The sequence below is a fragment of the Nothobranchius furzeri genome, chromosome 1 (assembly GCF_043380555.1).
Source record: "Nothobranchius furzeri strain GRZ-AD chromosome 1, NfurGRZ-RIMD1, whole genome shotgun sequence".
In the NCBI taxonomy this organism is placed as follows: domain Eukaryota; kingdom Metazoa; phylum Chordata; class Actinopteri; order Cyprinodontiformes; family Nothobranchiidae; genus Nothobranchius; species Nothobranchius furzeri.
The window spans coordinates 64,751,406-64,777,062 of record NC_091741.1 but is presented as its reverse complement, the minus strand read 5'-3'; the positions used below and the strand labels follow the sequence as shown (position 1 = coordinate 64,777,062).

The following is a 25,657-nucleotide window of genomic DNA, read 5'->3' as shown; positions in this document are numbered from 1 at the left end:
AGTAAAAGTCTCGTCTTCTGAAGACACGTGTGATTTGCAGGTCAAATAAGGGAGTCAGGAAAAGGAATTTTATTATGTATAATTTCATCATTGACTTTGTTATGTCAGTCAAAATGAACTTCGCTTACAAATGTTGAATTGTCATTATTAATGAAAGTAATAGCGATTTAATTCCCTGAATCATAACATATAAAACTGTTTGATTAGTTGCCAAAATCTGTAAAATTTATATGTTTCTTTATCACATTTTCCTGTAAATGTCTCCATAATTGAACTACTTATTCCAGGAGATGTTGATAACAATCAACAATGACAATCAGCAGGAAACAGTGAGAGCATGGAAATAGTCACATCAACAGTCATGAGTCAGAGAGCTAACAATGTGGCTCACCACTGATAGTTGTCATAAAAACGATTAAAGGTGGGGATTGATATCTGATCAGCAAACATGATATAACTTATAGTTGACCTCAGAGAGTCTCTCTCTCTCTCTCTCTCTCTCTCTCTCTCTCTCTCTCTCTCTCTATATATATATATATATATATATATATATATATATATATATATATATATATATATATTTATTTATTTATTTATTTATTTATTTATGCATATTACAAATAAATCTCCCTTCTAGTCAGCGAGGGCAACGCCCCGAATGAATGAGCCACCACTGGTGTCATTAAATGTAAAAGTTATACCACATCATGTGTTGGCTGGGCAACTCTATCTAGTGGATAAGTAGTAGAAGTACCACAGATGATTGCTTTCTCTTCCTCACACCGCTGTCTGGCTGCATTCAACTGATATTGAGATGAAACGGAGAAGAGAAGAGACATATCTGTGGAGGAGCAGCTGATCTTTTTACAACAAATGATGCCAATGATAGTTGCAGTTTGTGTGCAAATAAATGATTCGTGTTTCTTCTGCAGACGAAAGTGTGTGAGCAAATGTGACTTCAGCAGCATGGAACGGTGGAAGGGCAGGAAGGAGGGAAATCCACTTAAAACCAGATCCTGTGGAGAACATGAGAGCCAGAGAGGAGTTCAGAGGTCAGAGGATTATCTTTAACTTTCCAGGACTCTTCTTAATGTCTGGGCTCAAAGGTCATGTCACCAAAGCTTCTATATTTATAGGAAAAAACCTGAACCTGGACCTGGAACAGGCCCTGGCCCTGGATCTGGACCTGGAACTGGACCAGAAACCAGCTGTGTGTCCTTTAAGAGCGACAAGTCAATGTATTATATAATTGATTTTAAGGGATCTGATTCAAATAAACAACCGTAAGTGTTTCTCAGTCTTCAGATGAAGCTGTAAAATATGAAAGAGAATGGTTTTCTGTTGAGTCTCTCTGAGCTGGATTTTTATGTTCTTTTTTCAGGCTAAGTTGTTGCATTTTATCTGTAACATTTGTTAAACTCTGTTCAGGGAAAATAATTCTGAAATCATCTCTACTAATGTAGGTTTTTTAAGGATGGCGATTGTGTAGTGAACAAGATGGCTGAGACAGAATACAGCAGGAACCAGAACCAAACTGATCACTCAGCTCTGGGTTTTGCTCTTCATCAGATGGAGTTTCTACTAAATGATGTAGAGTTAGCTGAAAACTCCACGATAACAGAAACTCTCAGCGGTCTCAGAAAGACATTTACAGAAATACTACTGTAGATCGAATACCCTCTAAAGCAATGACCCCCCAAAAGCATTGCCTTCCAGAGAAAGATTCAGAAATCCATCTTTTTCATTTATTTTACAAGAACATCAGGACCAATTTATCACTTTTGGTTGATGTATATTATGTTTTTATGTTTTAAGCTGATAACTAGTGGGACTTTAACTTCAACCACACCAATCTCTTGTGATCCGTTTAAAGTCTGAATTATGTTTCTCACCAATGTTCCAGTCTCCCTCATTAAGGGAGAGCATCAGAGCTGAATGAACTTTTGGACTTTTCACTTTGTTTATCTAGTTGGAGTTCAACAGCAGCTGTTCTGTTTCACATAAACAGCAGGTATCACTATGTAAAACTCGTCTTTCAGTCAATTTAAAGTACTCAGCAGCAGCAATCTGCTCTTGTCTTCTGCAACATTGCTTCATTTGCTGAACAGAAGTACTTTAAATTTTCTTCACATTTAATTGCTCAAAAAACCTGTTAGCGATGGAAGTGTAAGTAGATCCGTGTAGTTAATTGTCTCCACTTTTTGAGCTGGTATTACTGGTTGTTCCACTTTCCAAATAGAAATCATAGGGGAATTGTTTTTTCTTTTCATGCACCGATTTTGTGGAATGCTCTCCAGATTAGTTACAAAATATTCCATCAGTATATGTGATGCATTGGCAACAGAAATAATTTTTTTGTAGTCAACATTGTTGATCATACCGACTGATCATTGCTGCCTTTATATTCAGGCCACTGGGCGTTACCTTAGGTTAAGGTGTTAAAAAAAACAACTATAGTTCTACAAACAGACACTAGGGGGTGCTAAAAGCTAGCTAAAACTGCCTAGTTCCCCACTAAAGAATTAATCAATGAATGATCTTTCAAAACCATGACATTCACTTAAAGTTATTGCATATTTTCTGTGCAAATGCTTTTGCATATTCACAGTGTGTTTCTCTTTGATGAAATATCTACTTTTGATGAAATTTGATGAAATTTCTCCTTTTCAAGTTTATCCCTTTTGTCATCCTTTCTCTAATTTCCCTCTGGAATCAATAAAGTATCTTTGAATTGAATTGAATTGAATTAAAGTATAACCAAACCTTTGGTTGTTTGTGCCGCTTAGGCGCCATGTTTACTGCTTAGTAAATGCGTAAGCTACGCAACATTTGTGGTGACGTCATTTACACAAACTGGAATTGGTCAGAGAATCGTTTGCTAAAATGGCAAACGATTCCTAATTGAAACAGTGGGAACCATTTCTAAACAAGAACCTATCCCTATTGACGATGATGGTAAATTCTCCACAGGATGATCCAGCAGAGCACAAAGTTTTCCAGTAATCAGTCTGTCCAGCAACCTAAAGCAAGGCTGGAATCCATATTTGAGGTCTGTACATCTACAACTGCTTTAATATGTATTATGTTCACACTCATCTCCATGTTGCACTTTGTAAACCAGTGAGTTGTTAGCTTGTCCAGTATGGATCTGATGTCTAGCTTAATGATATCAGTTTTGAGTGGCTTTCAAACATTATTCTATTCCAGCAAGTTGGGGAACAAATCATCGCTTTTGTGAAGCAACAGCTGAATAAGATCTGCAAGGATCTGAGTCGAGATAACTCAAAATGCCAGGAGAGTCAGAGGGAGGATGAGGTGTTGGAGGGGGAGAATGCAGAGCAAAGCAGGAGCATCAGAGAAGCATTTGAGAAGATCACAGTTTCCTTCCTGAGGAGGTCCAAACAGGTGGAGCTGGCTGACCGTGTGCAGCACAGTAAGATTATTTCTCTAAAGATTTAATGCTGAAGTAATGAAGCACAAAATAAAAAATCACCTAAAATTGTTTTATCTTTATTCAGGGCATGTTTCTACGGTTTGTCAACATAAACTTAAATCTGCTCTGAAGAGGAAGTACCAGTGTGTGTTTGAGGGGATCGCTAAAGCAGGAAATCCGATGCTCCTGAATCAGATCTACACAGAGCTCTACATCACAGAAGGAGGGACTGGAGAGGTCAATGATGAACATGAGGTCCGACAGATTGAAACAACATCCAGGAAACCATTCAGACCAGAAACGAAAATCAGACAAGAAGACATCTTTAAACTCCTTCCCGAAAGAGATGGACAAACGAGAACAGTGATGACGAAGGGAGTGGCTGGCATCGGGAAAACAGTCTTAACCCAGAAGTTCACTCTGGACTGGGCTGAAGACAAAGCCAACCAGGACATCCACCTCCTGTTTCCGTTCACCTTCAGAGAGCTGAATCTATTACAGGACAAGAAGTTCAGCTTGGTGGAACTTGTTCATCACTTCTTTACTGAAACCAAAGAAATCAAGAGCTTTGAAGAGTTCCAAGTTGTGTTCATCTTTGATGGTCTGGATGAGTGTCGACTTTCTCTGGACTTCCACAACAAGAAGATCCTGACTGATGTTACAGAGTCCGCCTCAGTGGATGTTCTGCTGACAAACCTAATCAGGGGGAAACTTCTTCCTTCTGCTCGACTCTGGATAAACACAAGACCTGCAGCAGCCAATCAAATCCCTCCTGAGTGTGTTGACATGGTGACAGAGGTCAGAGGGTTCACTGACATACAGAAGGATCAGTACTTCAGGAACAGATTCAGAGAGGGAGAGCAGGCCAACAGGATAATCTCCCACATCAAGACACTGCGAAGCCTCCACATTATGTGTCACATCCCAGTCTTTTGCTGGATCACTTCTACAGTTCTGGAGGACATGATGAAGACCAGAGAGGGAGGAGAGCTGCCCAGGTCCCTGACTGAGATGTTCATTCACTTCCTGGTGGTTCAGGCCAAAGTCAAGAAGGTTAAGTATGACGGAGGAGTGGAGGCAGACCCGCACTGGAGTCCAGAGAGCAGGAAGATGATTGAGTCTCTGGGAAAACTGGCTTTTTATCAGCTGCAGAAAAAAAACCTGATCTTCTATGAATCAGACCTGACAGAGTGTGGCATCGATATCGGAGCAGCCTCAGTGTACTCAGGAGTGTTCACACAGATCTTTAAAGAAGAGAGAGGAGGACTGTACCAGGATAGGGTGTTCTGCTTTGTCCATCTGAGTGTTCAGGAGTTTCTGGCTGCTCTTCATAGCTATCTGACCTTCAGTAACTATGGAGTCAACCTGATGGGAGAAAGAGAAACATCTAATAAAGTCCCTTCACTTTTAAATAAACCGAAACCTCTCAATCGGACTGTTGAGGACAAAGAAACAGTCTTTTATAAAAGTGCTGTGGATAAGGCCTTAGAGAGTTCAAATGGACACCTGGACTTGTTCCTCCGGTTCCTCCTGGGTCTTTCACTGCAGACCAATCGGACTCTTCTGCGAGGCATGCTGACACAGAGAGGAAGTAGCTCACAGACCAATCAGGAAACCATCCAGTACATCAAGGAGAAGATCAGTAAGAATATGTCTGTAGAGAAAAACATCAACCTTTTCTACTGTCTGAATGAACTGAATGACGATTCTCTAGTGATGGAGATCCAAAAGTTACAGCGTTCAGGATATTTCTCAATAGAAAAACTGTCTGCTGCTCACTTGTCAGCTCTGATCTTCCTTCTGCTGTCATCAGAAAAAGATCTGGATTTGTTTGACCTAAAGAAATTTTCTGCTTCAGAGACAGTTCTTCTGAAGCTACTACCAGTGGTCAAAGCCTCCAACAAAGCTATGTAGGTCTAGATCCAGCAAGATGTTTCTGAATCCATAACTGTTGTTTTTCCTCAAGAGAAACTTAATGATTCTTTCTGGTATTGTTTCCTCTTCAGATTGAGTGACTGTATCCTCAACAAGGAAAGCTGTGAAGCTCTGTCCTCAGTTCTCAGCTCCCAGTCCTCCAGGCTGAGAGAACTGGACCTGAGAATCCATGATTCAGGAGTGAAGCCACTGTCTGATGGACTGCTGAATCCAAAATGTAAACTGAAGATTATAAGGTCAGTTTTCTCTGATATTATTTTTCTTTTGTTGTATCACTCTACAAAATTGTTAGCTGAAAGATTTACAGCCAGATGTAAAAGTAAGCAGAACATTTCCAAGGATTTTTATGACCTTCTTCCAGTCTGCTTTAAACAGAACTCACACAATTACTGTTGTAACGGAATTGAAGTGATGTAACTATCTAGAGTTGTATTTTGATACACTGTAAGTAGATCACTTTTTATAAACAGAAGAATAGGCTGTTTTTATCATCAGGGAGTTTAATTAAACACTCTGTATTGACTTTGAGACAAGAAAAGAGAGAGATGGGATCGTTTGAGAATCTTTAATTTCGTAATTATAAATTCTAAACAATCTACCAGGACTAACTCTGTGATGGATGAAAATGGATTTGGATGTTGTGTTGGTGCGTGTGTGTGTGTGGTTGGTTCAGACTCTTTAGGATGACGTCATTGAATCTGGTAGTCTTTGTTATGACTAGATATCACGAGGCTTATAAAGTGATGACATGAGCCGCTATTTTGCCGTGTACGTACCCAGTGGGGGCCTCCCAGGTAGATCAGGAAATGCCAGGTCCAAGAACCTCGGATGTACGCTGGAGCTGTCGGTGCAGCGGTCGCAACGTTTCAAAGCCCGTCTGGAGGGTCGACCCCGGTACCGTTCGGCGGCGTCAGCAGGTGCTCTTATTTTGAAAGGACGTCGTCTGGTTGTTAAACGACGAAAATCTCCAACTTCACAGTTCTTAGTTTAAAGACGAAAACACATCTGGCCAGGCTGTGCTTATCTTTAGGATGACGGTGACTAGAACTGAAGTCAAAATGGAACTGACTTAAAATGGCGTTGCCTTGTTTTATATCTCTGAATTGTTGAAAGTTTTAGTAAAGCGGATTGGATACTTTAAGTCAACAAGCCAGATTCTCCTGCGGCAGCCGAAAGCTCTGACTGGTTGGAACAATGTGTCATGCGTTTCTATGGAGATGAGGATCAGTATGTCTGTGCAGTAGTCCTGTTTTCATTAAACATAAATCATGACATATTTATTTCACAGATCATTCACTTGATTATTGTTGATCAACATCTGTTTCGCTTAATAATTTTAATCACAAATAAAGTACTTTGATTAAGTAAAGCTTCTTCTCCTCCTTCGGACTCTTCTCCTGGAATGTAAACAGTCTGAGGAACACCCGACCTTGGTTTTTCTACACGGGTGTTATTGTGCACAGGGGGCAGCTGTATGGAGTTGAAAATAATGAACTTCATAACCTTACACTGTGAACACCAAAAAAAAAATAATAATCACATTTCCTACATGATAATTCTCAAGAAAGAATGAGTCTGAAGGGTTTCTGGTGAGAGGGTTGAAGAGATAGATGGATGGATGGAATGGAATGAGAGGATGAGTAACCTGGATGTATGGGATGAAGGGATGAGCAATTTGGGGATGTCCCCTGATGCAAGCTCGAGTGAAGACTCATTGTGGGGGTGTGGCCTTCAGAAAAGAACCTTTTCCTGCTTAGGACCCCCAGATGGAACCTCAAACAAGAAGAAGAAGATCGTAAATGAGGATGAAGAATGGAAAAGGACAAGAGGAAGAAAAAGCTATTAAGGAGAAATGAAAGATGCAGATGAATGAAAGGGTGAGGAGAGAAAAAAGGGATTATGGAAAAAGGAAGATAAGAGGAGAGAAAATAGGAGACGAAGGGAAAAGGAGTGATTAAGTCTGACAATATCAATATGTCAGATAACAGTAAAAAGGCCAATATCGAGCTTCCCCAGTAATAATTTTAAAATGATAATGAAGTCCGCTGGAAAATTTTATCTCCAGTTCACTTTCAGACAGAATCATTCTCTCTGTCTCATGATTGACAGGCTAGCAGCTGAGGTGTTTATATCACAAAGTGTTCCTTCAACAACAACAATCTTCTTTTTTTACTTTTCCTTTCTTTTGCTTGCTCCTGATTCTTATTGCCATATAGGTGCAATCGCTCTACCTGCTTGGATCTATCTGGCTGTCGGTGCATTTGACCACTGAATGGTCAGATGCTGCGTGCTGTCAATCATTGCGCCAACGCACATGATCTCAGATAAATCTCTTTCTTTCTTTCTTTCTTTCTTTCTTTCTTTCTTTCTTTATTGAACATGCAAATCAATAGACAACCCAAAGCATTCAAAAAGTATCCAAAAAGAAACCCACACATATGTATATGCATATATATATATATATATATATATATATATATATATATATATATATATATATATATGTAGAACATGTTCAATGGGAAGGGAGCGAAGCTCTGGTAGCTTATATAATCCCCCCCAAATAAAATTTCAAGAAAGATAAAACAAAAAAATTATATATTTTCCCTACACTGAGTGTCATTGCCATTTTCCTATAACATGTTTTATCCTCAATCACACAAACAAAATTTACATTTTCTTATGTCCCCCCATGTTCACAGCTCCCAGTTCACCAACAATAGACAATTACAATCAAATGCAACACCCTTACAACTTTTCCTCCTCCTCCATGTAATTGATTAGTATAATTTTTTTATACTTCTCTTTAAACTTATGCAATGAGGGACTTTGCTTTAGATCCTCACTTAGCTTATTCCAGACTCTTATACCCGTAACAGAAATACAAAATGACTTTAATGTTGTTCTAAAATATGTATGCCTAAAGTTAAGTTTGTATCTGAAATTATATAGCTTATCTGGTTTTATAAATAGCATTAATAATTTGTTTGGTAATAATTTCCTATGCACTTTAAACATGAATGTCGCTGTATATAGTTGAAGTAAATCTTTAAATATTAGTATTTTAGAATATATAAATAACGGATTAGTGTGTTCTCTAAATCTAACATTGTGAACGACTCTCAGGGCTCTTTTCTGTATGATAGACAAGGGTACAATAGATGTTTTATAAGTGGTACCCCATACCTCTACACAGTAAATAAGATAGGGATAAATCACTGAATAATAAAGGACATGGAGTGATTTATAATCCAAGTACTGCCGAGCTTTATTCATAATGTAGATGCTTCTCACAACCTTATTATATACATGTTTAATTTGTGGTTTCCAACTTAATTTATTATCAATTATTATTCCAAGGAACTTATGTTCTGTTACTTGCTCAATTTCACATCCATCTATTTGCAGCTTAACCTCAGTTTTATTAGCCATACCAAACAACATACATTTTGTTTTTGCTATATTTAATGTAAGCTTATTTTCAATAAACCACTCTTTAATGACGCACATTTCAATTTGGACCATCCTTTCTAACTCGCTAATATTATCTCCTGCACATAAAATAGTGGTATCATCGGCAAACAAAACAAATGTCAGTGTATTTGTTACATTACTGAAATCATTAATATATAATAAAAATAATTTGGACCCAACACAGACCCCTGTGGTACTCCACAAACAATGTCCAACCATGAAGATGAACATTCTCCAGACTTCACAAACTGTCTCCTCTGTTGTAGATAGCTTGCCAACCAGCTCAACACTACACCCCTAATCCCATACCTCTCTAACTTTTCAAGTAACATTTTATGATTAACTGTATCAAAAGCCTCTTTTAAATCAATAAATATCCCTAGAACATGTTTCTTCTGATCAATTGACGTTGTAATTTCTTCCACAGAATGCACCAGAGCAAGTGATGTTGAACTATTCGGTCTAAATCCATACTGACAGTCTGATATTATCTTGTATTTATCCAAAAATATTTCGAGTCAATTATTAAACAATTTTTCAAGAATCTTGGAAAATTGTGGAAGCAATGAAATTGGCCTATAGTTCGTAAATTGATGCTTATCCCCAGTTTTATATATTGGTATAACTTTTGCAACTTTCATTAATTTTGGGAATACACCTGATTGAAAAGACAAATTGCAAATATACGCAAGTGGTTTTGAAATTCCTTCTATCACCTTTTTTACCGTCATCATGTCAATGCCATGATTGTCAGTTGATGTTTTACCTTTACATGTTTTTACAGTTTGTATTATTTCTTGTTCCTCTACAGCTGAAAGAAACATGGAATGAGGATTAGGTTTAATTTTTTTAAGAATGGTGTATGAGATGTTGAAGAGCTAGATATGTTTTCTGCCAATGACGGCCCTATATTTACAAAGAATTTATTAAAGCTATCAGCCACATCACCATAATCATGTTTTACAATACTGTTTTCAACAAAATATTTCGAAAATTTATCATTACCTAAATTTGGTCGAACTACGTTATTTAATATTTTCCACACTTCTCTAATATCATGTTTAGCATTATTCAAACTTTTATAATAATACTCCTTTTTACATTTTCTTATTATATTGGTAAGCTTATTCTTATATATTTTAAATTTATGTTCAGCTTCTGGAGTTTTTTTATTTATAAACAACCTGTACAAATTATTTTTCTTTTTGCAGGCACACTTTATCCCCTTCGTCATCCATGGTTGATTATCCCTTTTGTTTGAGCTACTACATTTTGTTAAGGGACAATTCTTATCATACAATGAAATAAATATTCTTACAAAGGTCTCATAAGCCTTGTCAACATCAGTTTGCTGGTACACTTCCTCCCATGTCTGTCTTATCAATTCGTTCTTCAAGGCATTAGTTGTATTAACTGTTCGTATACGTCTGTACCTTATACTATTACCTGGATTATTATTCCTATAATTATCATAAATTATAAAAATTGGTAAGTGGTCAGTAATATCATTAACTAAGAGACCACTTATTATATTATTCTCTATGTTATTTGTTAGTATATTATCAATTAATGTTGCACAGTGTGAAGTTACTCTAGTTGGTTTAGTAATTGTCGGGTAAAGGCTTAAACTATATGCTGTATTAATAAATTCATCTATTTGCTTCAATTTGTTAGGATTTAGGAGATCAATGTTAAAGTCACCACAAATGAAGATTGTCTTCTGAAGTGTTGAATAGGTTCCCTCAAACCATTTTAAAAAGGCATGCATATCAGACCCAGGTGCCCTGTATACACAACTGACAACAATGTTTTTCATATTAGACTTTGATATTTCTATAGATATACACTCTAATAAATTATCAACTGAAAATGACATTTTTTTTACAACTTTGTAATTTAAATTCTTATCAACATATAGTGCAACACCTCCTCCACTCTTATTTTGTCTATTAATATAATTGGCTTCATAGCCATCCAATTCAAAGCTAAGGTCACAATCATCCTTCCGCCATGTTTCTGATATTGCTATTACGCTGAATGTGTCATTGATGTCATCCAAATATTCTTTAATTCTATTAAAATTTGTATAAATACTCCTACTATTAAAGTGAATTATGGAAAACTTGTCCTCAGCCTTTATAAGCTGGTTAAACCGATCATCTGAGTAATACTTGCTACAACAAGAGATCCTTGAAAGAAAATTATTTTCCGGATCCAAGTCACTTTCTGTCATGGGTGATTCTGCAGGTTGAGTGCTTTGCAGGCTTGTTTCTGGTTTTATTGTATTTTTTGTACTTCCTGTTTTATTTTGTGCATTCACTTCCTGTCTCATTACAGGCAGCTTCACGACATGAGGCTCCTCACTAATCTGCCTCATGTCTTGCACCTGGGTCCTGGCTTCTCCATTTAAGCGTCTTTGCACTGTTTCCTTTGCCAGTTTGTCTTCTTCAGTTGAGTACTGTGAACCTGCTCTCAGTAACACTTTGTGAGAGTGTATTTAGTTAGTTTTGGACTTGTTCAGTTGTGCTGTACTGCCAGGAATCCCTTCTGCTGATTAAACTGTGTGAGCTCTGCATTTGAGTCCTCTTTGTGCTTTGATAGTACAAACTGGCCAATAATGGGCTCAGCAAGCTCTGACTCAATTTTGGGGGCCCTGGGGGCTCAGGGGAAGAGGCTCCTCCAACAGGAACAACAGATGAGCCTACTGCACCAGGAGATGGGGCAACTCAATGCTCGACATGATCAGTTTGCTACCTCTGTCAGTGATCAACTCAGTTACCTGGTGGAGAAGGTGCAGCAGCTCCAGACCTCTTCAACCCAGCCTCCAGAGAAGAACCACATGCCGCAGCCCAGAGTAACGAGGTGGAGGTGACTCCTGGAACATTCTCTGCATCCCCTGGCCTATCTGTTCATCTTGCTCGTCCTGAGAGGTTTTCTGGGGACTCTGGTGATTGTCAAGCATTTTTGACACAGTGTAGCCTCCACTTTGAACTGCAGCCCTTCTCTTTCCCCACGGAGAGAGCCAAGATTGCTTTTCTCATCTCCCACCTTTCGGGCAGGGCCGAGGCTTGGGCCACGAGCGAGTGGGAGCGCGACGCGGACATTTGTAAGTCACTTGATCTTTTTACTAAGCGTTTCACTCAAATTTTTCAGCACACCAGGCCTGGGAGGGAGGCTGCCAGAGCTCTATGTCAGCTGCAGCAGAAGAGGAGACGTGTCGCTGATTATGCTATTGAATTTCGTACTTTGGCTGCTGCATGTGACTGGAATCAATCAGCACTTTTTGATGCCTTTTTGAGTGGTCTTTCCAGTGAACTCAAGGATCTGTTAGCCCCTCTGGATCTGCCGGAGGATTTGGACTCTCTCATCGCTCTGGCGATCAAGATTGACAAGAGGCTCACAGACCGACAACGAGAGAGAGGTTTCGACTTCCCTTCTCCTCCGGACCGGTGGAGGCGGGGCGCTGCTAATGGTGGCTCCAGTTGGCGTGTGTCAGCCCCTGACTCTTCTCTCAATGTGTCCTCTGCTTCACCAGCTTCATCAGAGGAGCCCATGGTGATTGGCAGAGCCCACCTTCCACCTGAGGAACGTCAACGCCGCTTTCGGGAGGGTCTCTGCCTGTATTGTGGCCAGCCGGGTCACCAAGTCAGCGACTGTCCAGTAAACAAGAAGGGACCACTAAGGAGGTTTTCGTTGGTGAGTTGCACCTCCTTTTCTAATGACATCCAACGTGCAAGCCCCCCTGTCCAGCTCTCCACTCCTGAAAAGACTGTTGAGCTGGTGGTGCTCATTGACTCTGGTGCAGATGTTAACTTGATGGATGCTCAATTTGCAAGACAATTGAACTTAGAGTTTTTGCCTCTTGAAAGGCCCCTGCAGGCTGTCGCCTTGAATGGACATCCGTTGTGCTCAGTGTCTAGTGGAACCCCACCTGTTAAAGTGACTTTTGCTGATAACCATTCTGAAATGATTACGTTTTTCCTGTCTGATTTTCCTCGACACCCGGTCATTTTGGGTCATCCCTGGCTTGTTCGGCATAACCCTAACATAGATTGGTCCTCTGGTTCAATTTTATCTTGGAACTGCGATTGTTTACAGTCTACTCCTGGTAGAACCCCTCCTTCCCAGGTTGTAGGGGTTCTACCAGGCTGTGATTCTGATTTCCCTGATCTGTCTCGGGTTCCCTCTTGTTACCATGACCTTAAGGAGGTTTTTAGCAAGTCATGGGCTGCCTCTTTGCCCCCGCATCGTCCGTATGACTGTGCCATTGACTTGCTACCGGGAACCACGCCCCCTAAGGGTCGCCTGTACCCGTTGTCCTTACCTGAAAGGCAGGTCATGAGGGATTACATTGACACAGCGCTCCGGGCAGGCATAATCCGTGAATCTTCATCCCCTGCTGGGGCAGGTTTTTTCTTTGTGACCAAGAAGGACAACACTTTACGTCCGTGTATCGATTACCGGGGTCTCAATGACATCATTATCAAGAACAGGTACCCCCTCCCTCTGGTCTCTTCGGCTTTTGAACTCTTACAATGTGCTACAGTTTTTACTAAGTTGGATTTGAGGAATGCTTATCACCTTGTGAGAGTGAGGGAGGGGGATGAATGGAAGACTGCCTTTAATACGCCCAGTGGGCATTATGAGTACCTAGTGATGCCTTTTGGTCTCTCTAATGCTCCCGCGGTTTTTCAGGCTCTGATTAATGATGTACGTCGGGACATGCTCAATGATTTTGTTTTTGTGTACCTAGATGATATCCTGATTTTCTCCCCTGATATGCAGTCCCATATCCAGCATGTGCGGAGGGTTCTTCAACGCCTTCTCCAACACCAGCTCTATGTGAAGGCGGAGAAGTGTGCCTTCCACGAGTCTTCTGTTCATTTTCTTGGGCTTGTTGTGAGGCAGGGGGAGATCCAGATGGATCCGACAAAGGTGGAGGCGGTCAAGAACTGGCCGGTCCCTACCTCGAGGAGAGAGGTGCAGAGGTTTTTAGGTTTCGCAAACTTTTACCGGCGATTTATTAGGGGTTTCAGTAGCATTGCCGCCCCTTTGCACGCTCTGACCTCCCCAAAAGTCAGGTTTCAGTGGTCCTCTCAGGCAGACAAGGCTTTTCTGAGTCTTAAGGACAGTTTCACTTCTGCTCCGATTCTGGTAATGCCTGATGCCCGGTTCCAGTTCATTGTTGAGGTGGATGCCTCCGAGGGGGGAGTGGGGGCTGTTCTCTCTCAGCGCTCCGAGGTGGATCACCGCGTTCATCCCTGTGCATTCCTGTCACGCAAGCTTTCTGCCGCTGAGAGGAACTACGACATTGGGGATCGTGAGCTATTGGCCATTAAAGTGGCCTTGGAGGAGTGGAGCCACTGGCTCGAGGGGTCCAAGCTGCCATTCATCGTGTGGACCGACCACAAAAATTTAGAGTACCTGAGACGGGCCAAGAGGTTGAATCCTCGTCAAGCCAGGTGGGCCTTGTTTTTTACACGTTTTAACTTCACTGTGTCTTATCGACCCGGTTCGAAGAGTGTGAAGCCTGATGCTCTGTCCCGCCTGCCTAACACAGTTTCCTCTGTTCCTGAGGTCCCAGCACCAGTCCTCCCCTTGTCTTGTGTGGTTGGAGCAGTGACCTGGTCTGTGGAGGAGCAGGTAAAGCAGGCAGCTGCTTCGGTTCAGGCCCCTGATGGTTGTCCTGCAAACCGGCTTTTTGTTCCCCCTACCCAGACGTCTCAGGTTATTCACTGGGCCCATGCTTCCCGTTTTTCGTGCCATCCGGGGGTCAAGAGAACAATGTTTGTAATTCAGCAACGGTTCTGGTGGCCATTTATGAGACATGATGTTGCTGAGTATGTGGCAGCCTGTCCAGTATGTGCTCGACACAAGACCTCCCGCACACGTCCTTCGGGCCTACTTCTCCCTCTCCCCGTTCCCACTCGGCCCTGGTCACACATCTCTCTGGATTTTGTTTCCGGGCTACCTGTTTCTGAAGGTAATACCACTATTCTCACTGTAGTCGACAGGTTTTCTAAGATGGTGCACTTCATTCCCCTTTCTAAGTTACCCACGGCCAAGATGACCGCAGAGGTATTGTTGTCTCAGGTTTTTAGGATCCATGGTTTCCCGGCTGACATTGTTTCGGACCGTGGCCCTCAATTCATTTCCCGTTTTTGGAAGGCCTTTTGTTCCCTGTTGGGGTCTTCTGTCAGTCTCTCTTCAGGTTACCATCCCCAGAGTAACGGGCAGGCTGAGAGGCTAAATCAGGAGCTGGGAACCGGTCTACGCATCCTTGCCGCTGAGTGCCCCTCGACGTGGTGTAAGCACCTAGTGTGGGTGGAGTTTGCCCACAACACCTTGCCAACCGCTTCTACAGGTCTTTCCCCATTTCACTGTGTGTATGGTTATCAACCACCTCTGTTTCCTGCTCTAGAAGGGGAGGTCAGCGTCCCGTCTGCCCATGCCCTTGTTCGGCGTTGTCATAGGACCTGGGTTAGGGCGCGTCGCACCTTCCTGAGACAATCTACGTCCTACAAGTTGGCTGCTGATCATCTCAGGGTCCCTGCTCCGGCTTACAGGGTGGGACAGAGGGTGTGGCTGTCTACTCGGGACCTTGCCCTCCGTACGGACTCTCGTAAGTTGTCCCCGAGATTTATTGGGCCATTTCCTGTGTCAAAGGTCGTTAACCCTGTGGCTGTTAGACTCAAGCTCCCCAGGTCCATGAAGTGCCACCCGACGTTTCATGTTAGCCAGGTTAAGCCGGCCAGGGAGAGTGCGCTGGTTCCTGCCTCCCGGCCCCCTCCTCCCCCCCGGATGGTTGCGGGGGGCCCGGTCTATTCTGTGCGGCGGCTGTTGGCTGTGCGGCGTCGGGGTCGTCAGTTCCTCGTTGACTGGGAGGGTTACGGCCCTGAGGAGAGGTCTTGGGTTCCGGCGAGCGATGTTTTGGATCCCTCCCTGATTCGGGACTTTTATGACCGGCACGCGGATGTTCCCGGCCCGTCGGGCACCGTGCGTGGGGCGGGGGGTGATGTCATGGGTGATTCTGCAGGTTGAGTGCTTTGCAGTCTTGTTTCTGGTTTTATTGTATTTTTGGTACTTCCTGTTTTATTTTGTGCATTCACTTCCTGTCTCATTACAGGCAGCTTCACGACATGAGGCTCCTCACTAATCTGCCTCATGTCTTGCACCTGGGTCCTGGCTTCTCCATTTAAGCGTCTTTGCACTGTTTCCTTTGCCAGTTTGTCTTCTTCAGTTGAGTACTGTGAACCTGATCTCAGTAACACTTTGTGAGAGTGTATTTAGTTAGTTTTGGACTTGTTCAGTTGTGCTGTACTGCCAGGAATCCCTTCTGCTGATTAAACTGTGTGAGCTCTGCATTTGAGTCCTCTTTGTGCTTTGATACTTTCCATGTCCATAAAACAGTATTCAGTGTACTGAAAAATCTCAAAATCTGTATCCTGACTATCCAGATTAACATGATCAGAATTAGCAACTATTGAATCAGTTGATTGTGAGTCCACCATAAGATTTATCTCAGTTTGTATGTCATCATACCTCCATTGGTTTAATACTTGTCCAACTCCTCCATACTCCTGATATGCAACACCTTTGCTTGTTCAGGAGTTCCCTTCAGTTTGATATATATTTTACAGTTTGAAGTCCATGTATGTTGAATTTTTCCTTCTTTTTTGAGGTATCTAGCCTTTCTTGCAATATCTGCGTTCTGTTTTGTGAGATGATCGTTCATGTAGACATTGGTTCCTTTCAGCTTTTTACCTTGTTTGATGAGAGCCATTTTGTGCTTCCTATTGGCAAATCTTATTTTCACAGCTTGTTTTTCACTGTTACTCCTTCGAGACAGCAGGTGACATGCTTCAATGTTGCAAGAGTCGACTTCAACAGCCTTCGTCTTGAGGAAGGTTACCACCTGTTGTTCCACAGAAGCACTTTCTTCCTCATCAGGCTGTTGACCATTATTGGTATTAGATACTGCTCGGGCATATGTTTGGGGTTTAATCCGTAAACCGCTGACAATGACATCATTTAGTCTGGTGTACTGCTCCAATTCCGCCACTTTTGTCTCTAACAACAACAGACGCTTGTCTTTTTCAGCATTCTGCAGGCGGAGAGTCTTTACTTCCTCCACTAAGTTCAAAATGGTAATCTGCTGCTTTCTGATAGTAGAAATTTCCTCTGTCATAAATTCCAAGGATTTTTAAATGTCATCTCCTTCTTCAGCTGTGATTCCTTTCTTTGGCCCCATGTTGGATCAAGCTGGCGCCTGGTATAGCCCATAAAACCTCTTGCCCACACAGTGGCTGGTAGGTGGATTGTGGCCTGAAGCTTCTGGCTCACCCAGTGGCTGGTAGGTAAATTGTGGAAAGGAGCTTCTGGCTCACCAAGTGGCTGGTAGGTGGATTGTGGCCTGGAGCTTCTGGCTCACCCAGTGGCTGGTAGCTGGACTGTGGCCTGGAGCTTCTGGCTCACCCATTGGCTGGTAGATGGATTGTGGAAAGGAGCTTCTGGCTCACCCAGTGGCTGGTAGCTGGACTGTGGCCTGGAGCTTCTGGCTCACCAAGTGGCTGGTAGCTGGACTGTGGCCTGGAGCTTCTGGCTCACCCAGTCTTAAATTTCTCTCCGATATGTGCAATGTGCCTCTTGGTATCGATGCACATCCTTTGTGCATTTGCAGAAAATGCATCCTCTTGCACAAAATAAGGCTCCCTATCACAGGTGCTGCAAAGAGGGGAATGCACATGGGGAGAGAGACGTTCACAGTGATTGGATTAGGTTCTTCTAGGATTTTACATTTCAGAGGTGATTAAAATTCTTTTTTTTTTTTTGACAATCATTCCATTCACTGGCTGCTGTCAGTAGATTAAGGGCTGTAGGGGGTAAATATTGCTGCTTTTAAGCTTAATATATTACCTTTACTTATGACCAATAAGCTGGGATATAAATATAGAATATCACTCTGATTGGTCTTTGAATTTTTAATCAGAAGATTCTAGGATTCTTTGGTTTTTCAGGGATCAGACACACTTTGTATCAATTCAGACAGAGTCAGGGTTTATAAAAGGTAAGAATTTATTTTCTAAACAATTAAAAACATGACAAGTTAACTAAGACTACTGTGGTGGATGAATCTAAGTGGATGGGATGTGATTATGGTGATTGAATGGTGTGTGTTCATCAGAACCTTGTATCTAGAAGAACTGAGTTCTGGGGTGAAAATAATTTGGTTAGCATTAAACTATGAAGTTGATTCTTATCAAAACCACATCAGACGCAATTCATGCTGTGTCTACCTCACCTTTTCTTTGGAGACCCTCTTCGCAGATCCGGAGGTCAGGGAGGTCGGATGACCTCTAAGGCACCGAGGTTCAGTAGATTAACCGCAGCATCGACTTCTCCGTTCCAGAGATGTTACCCGAGTCACAACAGATAGATTAAATTGTTTGCGTCTAGAAGGACTCTTAGGGAGTCGGAACTGTATCAGCTTTGTTCTGCAGGTATCGTTTGCTGTGTCAGCTTCAGCGTGTAGCAGGTTTTAAAAGCTTGTCTGGGTTAAAAAGGTTTTTGCTCCGGATGGCCGGTCCATAGCTTTCTCTAGAACTGACTCACGGCGAAGTGAGCTCTGTTTTAATGATCGCCATATTTTGATTACCTGGCCAATCGGGATGTGCCATGTTAAGAGGTGTTAACAAACAAACCTCAGAATATCACGCCCTCTCTGTTACAGGATGCTCTGATTTGTGGGTAAGAAAATATCTATGTGCAGTGACATTACTTTAACTTTAATTTATATCTTATTAACATTGTGTCTCAGTGTAGATAATGATTCACTTGTTAAATCAAACATTACTGATCGTAACACCAAAATGTTTCATTGTAATAATAAAATTAATTTCAACCACAGTAATTTAAGCACAGATTAATCAAAACATTTCATTAGTATTCATATAACATTTGTTCGTTCAACCATACTATTATTTAATGATTATTTAACTTATGAGATGTAAAAGTTCCTTTTTCATGAAAGTGGGCGATCCTGCGGTGTTATCAATAGAAGGCTTTGTTTGGGAACACAGGCTGACTTTTGTTCCTCCTGAAATGTCAACAAGGTTTGCAGAATCTTGTGGCTTGTTGGAAGATAGAATGTAAAATCCACCTTAGAGGGTGGAACTAGGTCTGTAGATGACTGGTGGCATGTAGGTCAATCTGTAGGTGAAAACTGACCATTCCTGGACGTTAAAGGGCATTTCAAGCAATATAACAAAAGAGCTCCAGAAAAACATAATCTACCTCACCTTTAAGCAGCAAGGCAGGATAAAGTCAGGGCTGTATTAGGACACCTGGATTCATACAAACCCGATTCAAAATCAGAACTACTTCAGGACTGAACCAAGACGGATGGACGGACGGACGGACGGACAGACAGAGCAAGCCACGAACCTGCAACCTTCTGGTTTCATACCAGGCACTCAGCTCCTCTGCCACTGTTGCCTCCAGATGTTTGTAGAGAGTTGTGTGAAGAAAACATCAGCTTGACTCCAAGGCTAAATCAAACAATGGTAACCATGAGAACCAATCTCATAACATACCAGAGCTCCCAGTTAGACACCCACCAGAACATAACCAAATCAATGACCAAAGCAGCTAAACTAAACAGCTCCTATCTCCATATTAGCGAATCAAAAACTTGTCACTGTGTTTAATCTGATCTGATTAAAGCTTTGGTCACTCAGATAAAATGTTTTATTGAGTCTGTTTTGACTTTTTCCTTTGTTTGCTGGTTTGAGTCTCTCATCCATAAAGATAAGCACAGACTTAACATCGTCAAAATGTGCAGTAAAATTACAGGTAGAACTCTCTCAGCTATACAGATCAAGGGTTACAAGGAAAGCTAAAGCTATTATCGGCGACCCCAATCGCCCTCTGTACTGTGAGTACACATTGCTGCCATCAGCTGGCAGATACAGGGTGATACGATGCAACACGAAGAGGTATAAAAGTCCATTTGTTCCTGTTAGTATTGGATTATTAACAATGTGTTCTGATCAGCCTTGTATAAGGCTGGTAAACCTGTTGCCTGCACGCTGGTTTTATGATGAATTTTGTGATTATTTTGTTATGTGGTCTCTCTGTGACTGTTTTCGATGGCTGCAAGACAAATTGTCTAAAGTTTTGTACTACTACACTTATTTTTTAATCTCATTAAGAACTTTTATTTTTGGAGAAAGATCCTTTGTCTCATTTGTCCAGACGACATTCTCCCAAGCTTGTCAACATGTAGTTCAGCATATTCCAGTTTATGATTTGTTTTCAACAATGGTGTCCTCTTTGGTCGTCTCCCATTTAGTCCCCTTTGGCTCAAACAACAATGGATGGTGTAATCTGACACTGATGTTCCACTTGGATCTCTCAACATGTTTTAGGGTTCTTTTGTTACCATTGGCATTATCCCTCTCTTTGATTTGTCATTAATTTTCCTCCTGCAGCCACACCCAGAGAGTTCAGCTACAGTCCCATGGGCCTTAGATCCCTAAATAAACATCTAGCTGCTTGTAGATGGTCTCATAGCCTTTAAATTTTCATGCTTGTCTATAATTTTCTTTCTAATCTCCTGTGACAACTCTTTCCTTTGCTTCCTCTGGTCCATGTTGAGTGTGGTACACACCATGTCACCAAACAACACAGTGACTACCTGGAGCCCCATATATAGGCCCACTGACTCATGACAAGATTGCAGACATTTGTGATGCTAATTAGTGAACACACCTTGAATTTACATGTCCCTTTGGTCACATTTAGTCTTTTCTAGGGGTAGCATCAGTTTTGTCCAGGCCTGTTAAATGAGTTTATTGTTTTAATAATTCTGCTGAAGCATGGTAGAAAAGCAATGGCTGACTTTCACTGGATACATTTCACAGAATTTTTATTTATTATTACTTTTGCCAGACTGAAGTTATTTCTGTGACCATTGTGAGGTTTTCTTCCATGGACCAAAGGGTTGTAACTTTGTAGCAATACATATAGATTTATCTCTATATTTCAAATGTGGCGTAGATTAAGCTTGTTTATAATCTTATATTACTTAATCGGGGCACCACCCAGTTTTGTCTGTGTGAACTGGGACACTGGATTTAATATGTATCTTCTTCTTAATGTAATCAGTCTCAAAGTTAACACCACATTTGAATCCGAAAGCTGAATTCTTGTCAGAATGCAAGGTCGGATTATAATATGGGCAAACTGGGCACAGGCCCAGGGGCCCACAGCCACAAGGGGGCCCACGCAAGCAGCAGTCTTTTTTTTTTGTGCAGCAGTCTTAACGCTGGAGAAAAATATTGAGAAGTAATTAAAATTGTGCCCACATTTTCTAAGTTAACACATATTTCTTTTAACAATGGTAGTTTTTGCATCTTTTCTGTTCCTGCTACAGCTCTCCCCCCTCCCCCCCCCCCCCCCCCTGCGCAGCTGCCGCAAACTCACTGATGTGCCTGCAGCCTCTCAGAGTTCCTGCTGCTCTACACATTCAAAGAATCATTTAATTTTCTGTTCCTCACTTCTGATTACCTTCAATGGTGTCTGTTTGTTGCAACCACCAGGTACAAAAACAAACTTGTTTATGTTTGACTATTTTTTTCTGTCCTGTCTGTTTATTATCTTCCTGCATCTCCTCTCAATCCTGAAGAAAAACTGCTACATGGCTTCATATATATTCACCTTATGAGTTACCTTTGAACTGCAGTTAAAAAAGATCTACCGACCGCAAAAATAGCGGAGTGCGCACCGCGCGCCGGCCACACCGGTGAGGTGAAATCATCGGAGGACAAAACAGGTTATCCCTCCGCAGCAGTAAAACGCATCAGGCACAAATAAGACAGAAAATATAAAAGGATATGAGCCGACATAAACGATCGCATGTTAAATTTGTTTTTGAGGTGGCAACACTTTGAGGATGTTACTGTGGCCGTTCTCAGGACGCATCTGGAGCGCGTCAACCATCAGAGATCTGCGCCTTTCAGCTCTATAATCCCAGCAGAGTCCACATGAATAATGCAATATAAATAGAACCATGATCGTTTACGGGTGTAGCAACATGAATGGCCTCATTTTGTGTCCCAAAGGTCACTCTTCCCCAGCTAGGTCAGCTGGGTCAAGCTGTAACTTTTGTTCCACAGATTATCCATCACAGGAGCCGTGAAGTCTGCTAAACACCATCTTTTATCTGTCTGCTGTTCCGTCCCAAGATGAAAGACACTTCAAGATTTTAAAATAATAATTTTAATAAACTCTGTTTACTGTTTATTACAATCATATAATAATTTTAACTTAACAAATCAGGTCCTCGAAGTGGTAAGCAAAGTAAAATATTTGGGGCACATTTTAAGAAGTGACCTCTGTGATGACAAGGATACTAAGAGGCAAAGCGGTAAGTTGTACATGCAGGCTAACACTCTGGCACGTAACTTTGGTATGTGCTCAGATCCTGTTAAAGTGTCCCTCTTTCGTTCCTTTTGTACTCCTTTCTATACAGCCCACTTGTGGTGCAACTATAGTAAGGTAGTAATGAAGAAGCTTCAAGTGGCTTATCAGGATGCTTTTAGAATCCTCATGAAGCTCCCTAGATGGACCTCGGCAAGTCATATGTTTGTTGTGAGTAACATCCCTACTTTTCATGCGCTTCTGAGGCTCTTCATGTATAAATTCATCTGCCGACTGAGTTTGTCAGCTAACGCTGTTGTTAGAGCACTGTCTTCTTTATCTTACAGTGACACGAGGTACTCCTCAGTCCTTTTTAAACATTGGAACAACTGCCTATATGGTTTGTAATTAGAATATGTTTTTATTTTTATTTTATTCTTGTTATGGACATATCCCTTGTCTGAAATAAAGTTTGAATTGAATCATCATTCATAATCATCATGGTTCAGTATTAATGTATTTAATTACTGACATGACTTATTATTCTTTGGGTTAATAATAATTATTATTTATGATAATCAGTAATGTGTCATCAGGAACCAGAAGGTCATTGGCACACGTACACCTCATGCAGAACTGATTCCAGAGTAAAGGTAACCACCTCACATGTCTTTGCTCCATAACAACAAGCTTTCTGACGCTGAGAGGGCGTGTTCTGAGGTTTTGTTAAAACCAAAATCTCCGCAGCTAAAGTCCAGTTCTTGAACCAAACAGAGGACGAGGGACAGTCGCCTGAATCCTCACTAAGCTGTTCTGTCATGCCGATAGAATTGCTCCGAATAAACGCACCTGTAACCAGCTGACGCAAAACTCCTTCAGAGTTATTGATTTTGAGACGCAAATAGTTTCATCAGTCGTTGTGACCCGGAGACATCTCAGGACCGATTTGAGTCGCACTAAGGTCCTTCTACCAACCTCGTGCTCGGAGGAAACCGTCTCCACCTGACATCTCGGATCCACAGAGGGTCTCCTGAACTGGGTGAGGTAGACACTTTCCGACAGATGGAGTCTGTATGCTGTTATCTCTAAGAAACCATAAGTTAGCTGCAAAACAATATTTTTCACCCAGAATGCATTTCTCTCTCTGAAAGAAATCTTCTGAGATTCACCCACGCATCCAAACATCGCATTTCATTTTAGTTTTCAATTCAGACACAGGTTTGCTTTTAATAACAAGTTTTAATATCAAAGCTGTTACAAGTTGTCAGTTACAAATTGGCATTTCTTTAAATTGTCATTTCTATAGTCATCTTTAAAAATTGTTAGTAATAAATTCTTAACTTATTAAACCTGACTCTTCTTTGAAATGAAACACAGAAAGGTGTATATTTGGTTATTGAATAAGCAAAGAATCCATTAAGTCTTCTGTTTAATAAATAAACTTTTGCTATTAATTTAATTGTCTTGAATTAAAAATTAATCTTTGGATTAAAATATAGAACAAGACAGTTGATGTATGAACTTCTATCGATTGTATAAATATCCTAGATATTTATGCATGATATAAGTTCATATGCTAATGTGTCCGATCTTTTCTCAGAATCTAACAACGCTGATAGTGAACAGTGTTAATTCTAGTATGTAGATAGCCCACGCTACACGGGCTAAAAAATTGTCTACAGTCCATCTTCCCTAATGTGTTTGTGGCCCTGCAGATTTTTCTAACTCTACCTGCACTTCTTATATGTACCTCTCAACGTAGAGCTCTTTCATTTTTTTTTAAATTTATTGTTTTATTTTTTTTGTGTGTGTGTCCTGTCTGGCTGTGAAGCAAACAGAATTGATGTCTGAATGCTGGTGACAAGCCTTACAGATTTACTCTCAGGTGGAGCATCAAAGCATCTGCTTTTAATGTCACGCCTGATACTTAAAACTTTATTGTTATTGTTTTTGAATGCTTTTTAATTCCGATCAGACACGGAGACAGAGGTGAAAGAGAAAGGAAGAGGCAAAAGATGAACAAGAATCTGCTTCTAGACCTGCAGAAAGAGAGAAGAAAAAAAATGGGACACAACAACAGTACAACAAGATCAAGTTATCACTGCGTTAACTTGATGAAGAAATATATAATCAACATTGTTTAACTGAACAATCACATGATAATAAATCACAGTGCATTAAGTGCCCACCATAGCCTTAAGACATGTGTTGAACGTGCCCAAGTCCATACTTATGAGAGCACCATGTGAGCACCTGTGTGTGTACATGCGCTTGTTTATGTAAGGTTTCTCTATAGGAGCGTAGGACTCTTTCATAAAGGTACTGCACCATCAGCTACATCAGCTGGGAACGGGGAACATCAGGGAACGGGAACAAGAGCAGAGAAAATAGAGACAGAATAGAGGATAATTCTGTCTGGATGTGGATGGAGATTACATTTTACCGCAGTCTGATTATCATTTAAATACGTAAACCATCACCTGGCTTCTAGTCCACGCTATCACCATTATTTTAATTGGTGCGTTTGTGTGTGTGTGTGTGTGTGTGTGTGTGTGTGTGTGTGTGTGTTTTCCACTTCAAACACTGGTCTAACCAACCAGACCAGCATGTCCAGTAACATTAATGTTACAATTAAAACAGTTTCACTTCATGTAGGCTAGGAACATTTCACCTGCCGTGGCCCGACCGCTTCTGCTCCACATAAGCTTTGTGCACAATTAAATGTCTCTACAGGTGCTTTCTGAGCTGAAGAGGCTATTCTGCCTCAGACAGACTGGATGCGTCATGCGTCTCCATATTGGAGACGGGAACAAGCGCTATTCAGCCAAAGTTTCATAATCAGAGAACATTTTTCCAAGTGACACATCCCTTAGAGAGACCGGCTTTCCAGACCGCTTCAGTGGAAGAAAATCTTACCGCATCGCTGTGGTTCTGCGCTGCGAACCCCTCTACAGATCTTCAGCCCACTGTCCACCGTGTGCACTGCAAGCTGCGCTGAGCACATGTCCAGTACAAAGCTATGATGTTCTGATGGGAATCATTTCTTGATTTATTTAGTTTGCTCCGCGATGTGCATAACGATTAAAATGTCGGCTCATCTGTGTGCGCATCAGTGTGCGTCGGGGTAATTCTTTCAAAACAACCAACATCCTTGAGTTTATTCATCAAAATAAACAGTCAAATGGAAATATCTGTAACCTGCCATTTAACTGTTTTGCCTTCCTGTGAAGATTGTTGCAAAGAGAAACAATTAAACTTGATTAACCCCAGTGCCATGCACGCTACGCTGTACTGCCTATAAATGAGGGGGAAAACGACTTAATCAGATCCTTTTCTTACCTTTTCAACATGGTTTAATGTAAAAATTTCATTGAGTACAAACTTTTGTTGCACCAA

General features: G+C 41.3%; 1 protein-coding gene across 4 annotated transcripts in view; it reads left to right on the top strand.

Moving 5' to 3' along the window:
• The window catches only part of LOC107374837 (uncharacterized), a 54,200-nt gene that overhangs the window by 6,055 nt on the left and 22,488 nt on the right, over positions 1 to 25,657 (top strand). For 3 of the 4 annotated variants that reach the window (XR_011520236.1, XM_070549972.1, XM_070549974.1), the window contains exons 2-7: positions 933 to 1,052; positions 1,137 to 1,283; positions 2,971 to 3,049; positions 3,208 to 3,433; positions 3,519 to 5,343; positions 5,440 to 5,604. Coding sequence is in view for 3 of the 4 variants with exons in the window: in XM_070549972.1 (XP_070406073.1) it covers positions 967 to 1,052; positions 1,137 to 1,283; positions 2,971 to 3,049; positions 3,208 to 3,433; positions 3,519 to 5,343; positions 5,440 to 5,604 (2,528 nt within the window). In the remaining variant the exon portion in view is untranslated. Of the gene's footprint in view, positions 1 to 932; positions 1,053 to 1,136; positions 1,284 to 2,970; positions 3,050 to 3,207; positions 3,434 to 3,518; positions 5,344 to 5,439; positions 5,605 to 12,377; positions 21,231 to 25,657 lie in introns of those variants that run through there. The other variant, XM_070549968.1, reaches the window with a different exon arrangement.